The sequence below is a fragment of the Nuphar pumila genome, chromosome 3 (assembly GCF_984573655.1).
Source record: "Nuphar pumila chromosome 3, dmNupPumi1.hap1.1, whole genome shotgun sequence".
NCBI classification, from domain to species: domain Eukaryota; kingdom Viridiplantae; phylum Streptophyta; class Magnoliopsida; order Nymphaeales; family Nymphaeaceae; genus Nuphar; species Nuphar pumila.
The window spans coordinates 44,768,625-44,782,294 of NC_143251.1; the positions used below are offsets into that span (position 1 = coordinate 44,768,625).

Consider the following 13,670-nt stretch of genomic DNA (forward strand, 5'->3'; position numbering starts at 1 on the left):
TTTCACTTTTTCTCGTAAGTAGATATGACCTTAACTCTTTCTACCTTCGTGAGAGGTATTTCCTTTTCTCCTTCATCCTTTATAAAACTTAGAATAGGTTCCTCAGGTTCCATCTATTAATCCCCATAAACCCTTCTCACATATAAGATGCTTCATAATTGAAGCCCATGTGACATAGTTTGAATCATTTAGTTTGATGGGCTTAATGGTGACATTATCATTGTCATCCATTTTACAATATTTAGGAAAAAAGATAAAAGAAGAAAGAGAAAAAATAAATATAAGAATACGCTACCACAAATGGTGAGTACGAATATCCTTCAAGCTTTTTACGCCTTCACACGATCACCACTTCAAGAAAGATCACTTTCTTGCAAGAAACTTGTGTGGCACATTTCCCAATGCACCGAAAGAACTTATCTTGATTGCTTCAACCAAGCTCTGATACCATGTAAGAAAATGAAATCCTCAAACAAACTTAAAATGCTTCCTCATGAATAAACTCTCTCAAGAACCATAAAGGTTCACACACAAGGCAAACACTTAAGAACCACTAGGGTTCACACACAAAATACTCAAAAGAGAGATTCCAAATGAAAAAGTGAAGAATTAATTTCATTTAAGTGGAACAAAACCCACGTACACAAGATGAAAATACAATGGGGTAACTTCCCATATATATACACAAAAAGAGAGGGCAAGGGAGAGTCGTCGGACATTCCAACGGCTCTAAATAGAGCCGTTGGACTGTCCAACTACTCTCTCAGCTTTTGCTTTTTGACTTGGTCAAAAAGCAAAAGGTCTATATTATGTCCAAAAAATGAAAAATAAACTAAAAAGTAAAAACCTAACTGACATATGTTATTGTAACTAAACTGGAAAAAAATATTACATATTATGGGATATTTACATATGAGATTACAATTTTTAACATGTAATTCAACTAACATGAATCAAAACAACACATTCGAATGCATGAGCATGTAGTTTAGCTAATAAATAAATAAAATCGTTCAGATGCATGAGCATATAATCGACCAAATCTGAATCAAGACCAATAAATATTCAGATGTATAGGCATGTAACAGGATAGGTCTGAATCAAGAACTGAAAAAAACATGTACTTGGCAGATCTGGACCAAATTTGCCAGAGTATGACTCGGCAGGTCTGAGTCCAAACAAAAACAAATGTACATGGTAGATCTGAACCAAACTTACGTGTACATGTGCTCAGTAGATCTAATCTAGCCAAAGAGCAAGTACACGGCAGATCTGGACCAGATCTGCTTGTACAATTACTTGGGAGATCTAAATCAGATATGTGTGTGCAAAAACACAGCAGATCGGACCAAAGTTACAAGCCTATACTCAGCAGATCTGCACCAGATCTGCATGCTAGAAAACTTGGCAGATCTGGGCCAGATTTGCATATATATATATATATATATATATATATATATATATATATATGCTCCAGATCTGCATACACATATATGCCTGGCAGATCTGATAACAACAGAAAAATTATTTTCAACTGCATACATACAACACTCGACAGGTCTGATTAAAACATATACTGCTGCAAGCATGAACCACGTAAACATAATTAAATTTCGTTTTATCAATGAATGTAGCAAAACTGCAACATATGTATATGCTAGATATATAAGCCCTTAAATCGGCCAGTCTGAAAAACGCAGAATTTACTTTGGATGCGTAAATACCAACTCGGCAATACTGGTACACCACATGTTCATATGCATGGGTATAAACTCGGCAACTACTAAAGCACACAGGCATGAGAAAAATATTGACACATATAAGATAAATACATATTTTCAGATGTATCAGCAAAAAGACCGACTCAATCTATAGCATGAACATATTTTTGATGCATGAATCATAAACTCAGTAATATGCATATACAACAATCAATAAAATAGATCGGTCTGAATATATATTTACATATATATTTTCAGACACGTGGACTAGGAAAATCAACATATATGTGAACAAATATACATATACATTTATCTATATAAAATCGACAATACATATATATATATATATATTGTTTTGAAATCAGATTTCCATTTTTCCTCTAATACCTATACATGAATCGATATAAATATTTTTTTTTCGTAAGCACTCAAAGAGAAACTCGTACCTTGGTCGAAGTTCGGAAAAGATCGGAGAAATCGATGGATGTATGAAAAACTAATTTTTTTCTTTTCTTCTCCTTCTTTTCTTTCTTTTCTTCTCTTTTTTTTTCTCGCTCACGAGTTTTAGGTTTTCGCTTTTTCCATCTCACTCTCTCTCTAATTCTCTCTCTAACTAACTCTCTCTCTCTCTAGAACACGAGCTCTATAGAGAGGGAGAGACCAACCCCTTTTTATAATGTTTTAATATTTTATTTTTTTATTTGGTTATTTCTAGATAGGGGTGATATCCCCTCTAGATAGCCTTAGATAGGTAGAGCACTACCTTCTTTTAAATTAATTATTTTATTTAATATTCTAGAGAATATTCCAACGGGTGTCGCCCCCCTCTGGAAGACCTCTATGGGTAGAACTCTACTTCATCCAAATTAAATTTAAAGTTTTAAATTGGCCATGAATGGATTTTAGATCCAGATCTGGATCGAAGATCCAAATCCACATGGATCTTACCTGAACCAGATCCTAGTCAATATGGATCCAGGACTCAAACCAAATCCATATTAACTTGGATCAAACAAAGTGCATCCAGTCCGATCCAATCCAAAAAAAAAGTAAAAAATAGAGGTGGGTCATTTTTGAAAAATGTCATTTTCGGGTCAACTGTAATCCGATTTTGGAAAAACAGTCTGCCAACACGATTAATATTCCGAAGCGGATGTAACGGTGCTCATACCTGATTTTCGCCTCTGAATTTTGCCTGAATTTAAACTGAATTTCGCTAGATTTATGCTCAAATTTAAAGGTTAAAAACGAAAAAAGTCTCAAATTATAATTAACTCAATTAGGTCTTGTCAGTGGGCTCTATACCACGCCCAAACCCAACTAACGTCACTTATAAATTAATGTATTTTCCCATGATTTTATCAATTTAATTAAATATATAATTTAAAATTTATATTTATCAATTTTAAAAATTACAAAAAAAATACACGATATTACAAAGTTGATGAAAATGTGTCACCGGAAGTAGGTGTGGAAGAGTTGTTCCTCACAAATTATTGAAATGCTTCTGCAAGTTGTGTAATGGAGTCCTTGATATATCCATCCCTTTTTTTAACTCCATTTGAGTTGTTTGAGTTCTCTCCAACGAAAGCCACTTTTCTCATAGGACAAGCGGGTCCAAGATGTCCAGGTTCATTACAATGATGACACACAATTTTCTTATACCACCATTGTTATGGTTATTTTTCCAAAAATGAGAAGGCTTATATGTCCTCATATTATTACCCAGTTTAGATACCGCATGTACTTCATCAATATCATTTTTTAGAGCCAAGTGTGTTTCTTATTGGCATAAATCTGCAAACATTTCACTAAGAGGAGTTGAAGCCTTATGAAGTAGGGATCCTCGTAGTTGTTCAAATTCAGGCCTAAGCCCATGAATAAATTGAAAGAATCTCTCTCTCCATTTATTCTTGTCTCATAGCAATAGCACTTCCTTCCCATTGGGGTTCAAAGAGAGCAAGTTCATCCCATAGAGGAGATAAAGTGTTATAGTAGTCTCTACTATTCATATCTCCTTGCTTGGTAGCTCTCACCTTTTCTTGCAAAAGGAAATGTCTAGCAAGATCTATTTGAGTGTACATACTTTTCATGAAGAACCATACTTTTCATGAAGAACCATGCTTCATTTTCCTTCTTAAATTTGGCTAGATTAGCATAAATTTTGAGCTCCACACATTTTGGCATGGTTACTTTCCCAATCTTCATCTTTGAATTAGTATTCATCAATAGCCTTTGTTTAATGGCCTTTGTTTTTTCTTCTTCATTCAAGGTTTTTTTCTCATTTCCTTCCTTCCAGAATCGTACCACATACAAATCCCCAAAGTTTCTTACATTTGAAGTTGTTTTCCATAGTGGCCGCCCTTTATCCTATAGTTAGTCTCATTCAATTTGAATGAGAAATCAATCTTTGCATCCTTGTCGGCCATTATGGAAGAGGGAAGGAAAGAGGATAACAATGAGTGTGCAAAATACAAGCACACAAAAATAAAATAAAATAAAGTCCCAAGAGTGCTCAATCACCTAGGAGCTCTGATACCATGAAATAAAATACTAGTCCAAATAATAATGTCACAAAGTGACTACAACGAATGCGCAAGAAGCCACTAATGAGCAAAATACAATAAGCCACAAAGGGCTAGGCACCAAATACACACAATGTTTGAGAGAGAGAGAGCTTGAAATATAAAAAATAATGTATTGAAATGTTGTGAAAAAGCATTGAAGAGAGGTGGGGGCAAAAGGCTCCTTTTATACAGTTTATGGGACCAAGGGGGGCTCCCATAGAGTCATTGGAAGCTCCCCAACTGTCACAAAAATGTGACCGTTGGGGAGGGTCCCGACGACTCTATGGGTTGGACCCTCTTGCTCCTTCATAAATGACAAAATAGCAAAAGAAAAGAAAAAATAAAAAAGGCAAAAATGTCCCTAGTGGACATGTCTATTTACATAATAGAAAAGATTGTCCCTAGTGGGCATTACAAAAGATAATAAAGAAATAGTATATATATAGTATTCATATATATATATATATATATATATATATATATATATATATATATGTGGTATATATATATATGGTATACATATATTTTAACAAGAAAGACTAGGGTTTACCAAGAACACCAAAGAGAGAGAAGCAAGAAAATAGGCTTGCTATTTTACCATATCATGAGAGGGCTTGCCTCTTTGCAATAAAGAATGAAAGAAAAGACAGAAATATCCCCTAGTATTAGGTAATGTACAATAAGCCCTAATACAAAAGGCATTACTTGTAAAACACTATATTACATAGTTACATAGTTCTCGATACTAAGAAACTATGAGGCTCACAGCATTTTGCTTTTTCTATGCAATCACATGATTCACAAGTACCTAGTCAACCCTAAATTCAAACTCACCCTTTATTTCCTAAATAATCCTCACAACACCTTAACGTTGGAGCAATTCTTGAACTTAAGACTTAACTGCAAATACCATAGCTCATGTACATACAGTTAGTTCACCAATACCGACGACATTCTAAAGATACATATTTTAGATGGATTTTTCAAAGAATGTGAAATAATTGGAAAATACTCAAATATTTTCAAAGTATCGCTACATTGAAAGTATTGAGATAGTATCGTGACAAAATCGCAACTGTTTCCAAAAATAGCTGAGAATGGTACTAGTGACTACAATCCATGCATGCATACATCTCTATTACAGTGATCTCAATGCGCATTTTCAAATAGATCCAACCATACAGATGCTTTACCTACATGCATCACCGGTAATGGAGTTTTTACTCCAGCATTTTTTTAACATATTAATTTCATTTTTTTAATCCAAAGTTTTCAATTGTTAAAGGTAATATTACGATATTATTAGTATTATAATACAAGGCAATATTATTGTTAGCATATTTTTTCGCTTTTTCATATCTTACATTTGAAAGTTTTACAGTATCCTCTTTTTTAGGCTTTCCCTGCCCATAACAATTTTCCTTGAACATCAGATCAGCACTGCCAAAAGCGGGTCAGATCAGCAAAAAAATCAGCTGATAAAACCTGATTTTTGCAAATGTATTTGACTTATAGCAAGCCCTTTGATACATATTTTGCCCTTTGAATTCCCTGACCAAAGCATGTGCCATGGTCAGTAACCATGAAAAAGCCATTCACACGGTTGGATGTACCTCAAAATGCATGAGTAGGTGACCTCTACTCACTATACATTATAGTAAAAAGACGGTTCAAGTTTTATCTAGTCAACAGTACCAGATTTTTTAATGAATACTTTCCAGTGAAAAGCCATGGCTGCTAGGTTTATGTAACCAATCAGACCCCGTAGAGGTGTTTTCTATGGTTGTCTAGCAGGAAACATGTTTTGGATCTAATAGTTCTTTTCTTTTTCTTTTTCTTTTTCTTTTTTTTTTTGGGGGGGGGGGGGGGTGGGGGGGGGGGGGGGGAGAGCAACTTAGGTGCATTATGGGTCATTGGTTCCAGAGCCTCCCCCCTCCCCCCCCTTCAAACGTATGCATGCACATGCAACATGCATGCATATATGCACACACATACACACACAAACGCAGAGCTGAATGATACTTTTATAAACATTAAGCAAAATGTGGGCACACTCATGTAACAAAACAAAGCCACAATTTTGTAAGCTGCTAGAAGAAGTTTCACAATTTCAAGATACCTCATGCAGATATTGCTTAATGAATCTCTTATGTAAGTCCAATGAAAAAATTTCTAGACCCAAATCCTTTTCTAGAAGTCTTCGAACACCTTCCAGAGTTAGAGAACTGCAAAAGAAAAGGAGTATTTATTCAACAAATAATCGGTGTTGCAAGCTACAAAAAGTATCAATTTTTTTTTTTCTGATAGGCCGGTTTAGCAACGCAAAGATTCAAGATGTACATACCAGACATAAAAAATGCTTAATCTTCTCAACTCAATGAAGAAAGGTACATAGAAATGGAAAGAAAGATCAAACCTTTGCAAAGAGTAACATAACTATGGAATCTACAAGGTCTAGTGTTGGATTTGATGGCATCCTTTGTTTTCAATTACTAAAAAAAATTAAGTTTTTCCATAAGAATATAGGGCATTTTTATTTTAATCTTCTATGCATTTTGCTATCCCAGTCTACAATGGTGAATATAATTACAATTAGAAGGACTAGAACTATTATAGACAACCCCTGACAGAGTTGTCCTTCCTAGATCATTTCCCCAATATACTGGAGACAAGATTGTAACAAGTGTATCAAAGCCCGTATCTACAGGGCCCAAAATAAGATACATTAATACATATCATATTATATTGTAAAAATTCATTTTTTAATAAAAAACCAAAATCCAAAAAATAAGGAAATTTATAAAAATTTATAACACAAGAACAATTATACAGGGTCTAAGATAAAAACATAACATCACATATCAAACAATTATGAATTGCATAAGACATAACATCCGATATTAAAGATATTATGCTATGATTGCATGCATATTTCACAAGAAAAATGCAAATAATGAAATGCTATGCATATTAAACAATGAAATTAAACTAACATGTCGCAAGATTCATAGTTTGATCTATAAGCAAAAGAAAATCATAACATCACATCTAACATCACATATCAAACAATTATGAATTGCATAAGACATAACATCCGATATTAAAGATATTATGCTATGAATGCATGCATATTTCACAAGAAAAATGCAAATAATGAAATGCTATGCATATTAAACAATGAAATTAAGCTAACATGTCGCAAGATTCATAGTTTGATCTATAAGCAAAAGAAAATTCACAAAGTACTTAAAGCTGTACAAATCTTTTCATTCTTACAGCCCCTAAACCTAAGACTAGTCACTAACTACTTCAAATACTTAATTGTAGACGGTAAAGCTCTATTATTTTACCGCATCTCAAACATCATCTTCTAATGGGCAAGAAGATATCGATGGACCTTTATCGAACACTTTACTTTCATCATAGAAATATGGGATGATTATTTCATTTTTATCATCGGAATCCAGGATGATTATTTCTCTTTCATTCTTAGATCTGAGACCATTATTTCATTTTCATGGTTTGCAGGTAGCGGCTCTTGCAATGAGGGCATAACCTACTCCCTTGGTCTCCGTACTCATAAACCCTCTCCTATTTGTTAAGATATGCATATTTGCATATATATATATATTTGTCATTGCAATAGTTAAATACCCAATAGGGGTATTTTAGTCTTTTCACAGCCTTGTAATAAGTTGTACTTGCAACAGTCCTTTATACTACTTTTAGGGGCACTTTAGGGTTTTATTATTTTTGTAATTTATTGTTTTTTATCAAGAGCATTATAGTCCTTATAATGCTCTTGAAATAGAGCTGTTGAGAGTGCTCCCAACAGTTATATTTCTAGTTGTTGGGAGCACTTTCCAATTGATCTTCTTTGCATCCTTTTGTGCATAAATAGAGGGTGTAACCCCTTTTGTATGTAATGCTTGTTCAAGAATATTTGTTATACAAATTCTATATTTTTTATGGTGTTCTTGGCCCCTAAGTGGCCCATGTGTATGTGCTTGTGTGATTGACCCATAAGTGGTCTTTGTGTTCTTTGTGTTAGATTCTAAAATAGCATCAGAACCGATCAGCAAAAAGGAAGAGGACGCAAGATTTTGGGGCTGAACTGGTCACGTCTTTTCTCAGCACATACGTGACCTATTTTCATTCCTTTATATAAGAGATACAATGATTTTTAAAGGACATAATAGTCCTACAACATAAACAATGTTACAAGTATGCCCCAATAAACACGTTGACACGCAATATACAATTTAGATCTGGATCAGATCCAAACTAATCCAACCCATTATCACCGTACTTTAATAGCCTCCCTCAAGTTGTCCATGGTCTTGTACCATGGACAAGTTGTCCTTCAAAAACCAAAATTTGTTCTTTGTTAGCCCTTTTGTAAATAAATCTACCATATGATTTTTTGTAGAAATGAAGTGAGGTTCAATCTCTTTGTCTTCAACTTTTTCCGAATGAAGTGTTGATCTATCTCAATGTGCTTTGTCCTACTGTGATAAATAGGATTAAACGATATTTTAATGGCACTTTGATTGTCACATAGTATAGTAGATTTTGAGATTGGTTCCCCCAACTCATTCAATAAATGCCTTGTCAAAGTAACTTCAGCAGTTACTGCAGCCATGGATCGATATTCAGCTTCGGTACTTGATTTGGCCACTACTTTCTGTTTTCTACTACTCTAAGACACCAAATTTTCCCCAAGAAAGATGCAATTTCCCGAAACCGACCTTCTATCATCAGGATCTCCTGCCCAATCCGCATTACTGTAGACAGTGATGTCATGCATACCTTTACTCTTCCAATTTTTCTTATATATAAGTTCATCTCTAACTGTACCCTTTAAATACCTCAATACTCTCCTGACTACATCCATGTGCCCTGTTCGTGGTTCATGCATGAACTGAGACACTTGGTTGACTGAATAAACAATGTTGGGGTGAGTAAAGGTAAGATATTGATGCATACCAACTATACTTTGATATCTTGTAGGATCCATGTAGAGCTCTTCATCCTGTGAACTGAGTTTTTTATGTAAAACACTTGGCGTAGATAAAGGCTTGCAATCCGTCATACCAGACTTCCTCAACAAATCCAATGTATACTTGTGTTGTGTTAGGGTCAAGTAATCATCATTTCTGTCCATTTCAACTCCAAGGAAATATCGCAAATCCCTAAGATCTTTCATCTTAAACCTCTAACTTAAGAGTCACTTTATTTCTTCAATGTGATTCTTTGAGTTCCCTGTAACAATAATATCATTGACATATATCAATAACAAGGTAATTGTACCTTCACTTTTGAAGATGAATAGTGAATGATCCAAGAGAGATCGGCAAAACCCATGTTTTTGTATTTTCAAGGAGAGACTTTCAAACCACGAGCGTGAAGGCTTGTTTCAAACCATAGATGGCTCTTCTTAGTCTGCATACATGTGTCCCTGGGTCTCCTTCAGCATATCCAGGGAGTTGCTCGAAGGAATGCATTCTTGACATCCAATTGACTCAATGTCCACCCATGATCAACAGCTAAAGATAATATAACTCTTATTGTCCCCATCTTAACCACATAACTAAAGGTTTCATCATAATCCTGACCATATTCTTGAGTGAACCCCTTTGCAACAAGTCTGGCCTTGTATCGTTCTATGGTGCCATCAGTTTTGTACTTGATTTTGTAAACCCGTTTCGAATCAACAATGGGTCTGGGGATAATTTCCCATGTTTGGCATTCATGTAGTACTTTCATTTCTTCATTCATGGTTTCAATCCACTTATTTGATTGCACAGCTTGATAAAATGTCACGGGTTCATCATGCTTATCAATATGAGATAAAAATAGCAAAAAATTCATAGAAATTTTTCATAACTAACCCACCTCTCAATAGGATGTCTGATTCTACCTGAACTCCTCACGTTATCGTCAGTCACATGATTATCTTGTTCTACGTTCGAAACAGGAGGATAACATTTTCCTTTTCTCACATAGATATACCCTTTGAATTTATCAATATGAGGGGGTTGCGGGCCTGCACCTTCTTCAACACGTGAAGCTCCACCTTCTTGAATACCAAGTGGAGATAAGCCTGCTTGACCTGAGTTGATGTCATCCTTATCAACAGATTGTCTCCTGAATACACTGGGATGAGCAATCACCATTGATACTCGCAAATAAATCTACATTTAGCCATGGATGATAAACTTCTGCTGTAACGACCCCAACTCCCACCTTTGAAAAATGCGGAATATTTTTTTTTTTTCTAAGAGTTGCGGAAACCTTCCCAGAGATCTGGGGTCCTCACAGTTCCACTTTCCATTGGATAGCCCATCCACCACAAACGAAGTTGCAATTATCATCAATATCAACCAACTAAAACTCTTTTATTAATGAGCAAGAAAATTTTCAAGACAAGGTTTTCTTCAACTGAAAGTAAAGTAACAATTGCAGAATTTAAAAGAACTGAATGACAAAGAAAGAGCCAATCTATCCTCTACTGAAGCTGACAAGCCCAAGTATAACTCATTCATCCGCAGATGCATGTCCAACTTCACTGTTCACCATTTCCTGTGAAAAACCAACAAAGTAGGGTGTCAGAACCGAAATTCTGAGCACAACTACTTCTAAAGAAACTAGGTGAGAGAAAGAACATGGATAAGATTTCATGCAGTGATTTGAGTGAGTGCAGATATAAAATTTGCAACATTTAAATATCTATAACTACTAACAGTTGCATATACTTACCAGTCAAGAACAGTAAAGCAATGTCACATATCAATAATTAAATAAAAAAACCTTTCAACATGATTTCACAAAGTAAAGTGTATGCTACCACCAAATGATGTCATGATATCAAGAATGATCCAAACATGCATGATCTAATGCATAACAGAAAAATGCATGATTATGTGCAATGTATGATTTCTTCTGTTATCTTTCATTTAAGTTTCATCTTTCCATATGCATGCCCTATTAAATGCACACATCTTTAAGTTCCTCTTTTTAATTACCGTGGCCCGCGGATACACCAAACGGGTACAAACCCCGAGGTCAAGTAGGTTCCCAAGGTAGCTTAACACACAATTTGTATTTTATTACTGGGTTCCAACTTAGCCCTCGACCGATATCAGGAAACAGCACCATCCATCGGAACATTAGACCTCCACATCTAATGTCGGGGACACAAGGGACACCCCACGCCCACAAGTGCCACTTCCTTGGTACCATAAACTCACAGTTGTGACTAACACACCACTCCCGGGTAAAGTGGCGGGTTCTCCCTAAAACCGTGGCCAGGAGAAGAACCTCAATATCGGGTTCAGGGGCAACAACGCACACGGAGTTTTTGTATCCTCACAGTCTCCCCAAGACCGGATAACTAGGATTCTCATACTCCAGATGAGATATCCCAGAATGTATATTACACTGTTCTTATTTATTATATTTATTATTAAATCCATTTCTTTAAGTTTGCAACACATATGCAAAAGTAAAGTGAAAACCCCGCATCCTCCCTTGCAGGGACCCATTCGGGACTCCAGCCCGTACAAATCACTAGAACAGTGTAGTAAAGTGCCAAACCATCTTATGTGGTTCAAGTGATGTATTTAAAACCTATGTGAAAGCAAACCAAACCCACGACTCTCCAGGCCGATGATGGTCCAACCAGGCCATCAATGCATCACATCACAAAACAAAAGTAGTGTTTTATTTATAACACTAAGCCAAAGTGCCAAAAAAAAGTGCCAAAAACATATGCACATATGAAATGATAAACCCAAACATATGCATGTCATAATTCATTCATATGCAATTTCAATATGTGTGTGTTACATACATCACATATGGGTGTTCACCAATGCACACCTCTTTTGAGTGTGTCAGTATGCACATACATTACACATTCTCATCAAGCATACGTGCTCACAAAAATATCAATAACCGATCTATGATCACATTCATGATTGCACAAACCGTACAATGAGATGCTAATATAACATTTTACATATTCACCGGGCAAAATGTAAATTTCTGCACAGGCTAGGGAAGGTGGTCGGGCTTACTAATCCCGGACCCCTATCCTCCTAACTAAATAGTCAATTTAGTCCAATCGACTGAGCCTGTCAACCATCCCAGCCAACTGGATCAGCTGGAGTGGGTCGTCCAACCAAATCCACTGATTATGCTGACACAACATAAGCTTTCATCAAAATTTTGTTCGCATACCGCTGAGGATCTATACCAAAAAGGAAAACATGTGGGAAACACATAAGAACCGACTATCATGAGCAAATTTGATTTTTCAGAATCCATGATTACAGGTACATTCATAGGGACTCACTCATAATTTAAATGATAAATCTGATTAACCAAACCAGCTATGTACATATGCTGCAGGAACATAAGAAAGAAAATCTCAAGCATAAGCAATGTCTTCAGCTATTATGCATGAATGAAATCAGTATTATGGATAACGCTAACTTTAACCACCATATTTAGCTTAATGCCTGCATACCAACACGTATTCAAGCTGATTACCCTCACCAATTCTGCGTCAAAACAACCCACACACACACATACAGTTTTATAACAGGGATTTTATTTTCTGTTCAGCACTAGAATAGCCCATGGAAGGTGGGCACCTAACAGGTATTTTTCCCGGTCAGAGTTCCAGTTATACTAAAGGATATCTGGTTCAGGATATACTGGTGTCAAAACCCAAGAAGGCAACCTAAGTTGGACTTCTTCAGGACAGTCTACCATAATAAGCAAATTATTACAATAAAGTTAATCCTGCTAAGTTTTAAAAAGCACAGAGAACTATTTAAAACACATCGACTTCATACTGTCAAACGCAAACTTCATTTGCATAGTAGATTCAGCCTTTAAAATGAATGTAATAGCCAAAAAGCAATTGTTCCAGGACACCACTAGGGAACAGTTACTTAAACTACGCAATATAAGAAAAAGAATAAGCTTGTGAAATACAGAAAACACACTTTGATCTAATCAATAGGATGCATAAACCATGTACTACTGTTGAAACTCCCTCATGTTCATAGAACAACATGCAGAATGCACCCCCAACAAAACTTGCATAAGAGCTCGTGATGCCCAAATTTTTATGCAGCAACTTAATCTAAGCCTTCAACCTAAATTAAAAATAAACTCAGCCCCTATGGATTTAACGTACACAGCATACAAAATTTTTTTTTTTGAATCATACGAGTCACAGGCCAGCACCCAGCCGATTGGGTCGGCTGGGCCTGCTATGGCCCGGTCCAAAAGAAGTAGAGCACCCAGCCAACTGGTTCGGCTGGGACCCTGCTAAAACAGCACCCAGCCGACTGGGTCGGCTGGGCCTGTC

The 13,670-nt window shown here is 35.8% G+C and overlaps 1 protein-coding gene across 2 annotated transcripts in view; it reads right to left on the reverse strand.

Moving 5' to 3' along the window:
• LOC149842762 (uncharacterized) overlaps positions 1-13,670 on the reverse strand; it is a 147,565-nt gene that overhangs the window by 105,912 nt on the left and 27,983 nt on the right. For both annotated transcript variants that reach the window (XM_089999410.1, XM_089999411.1), the window contains exon 2: positions 6,408-6,513. In XM_089999410.1, coding sequence (XP_089855536.1) covers positions 6,408-6,513 — 106 coding nt within the window. The remainder of the gene's footprint in view (positions 1-6,407; positions 6,514-13,670) is intronic.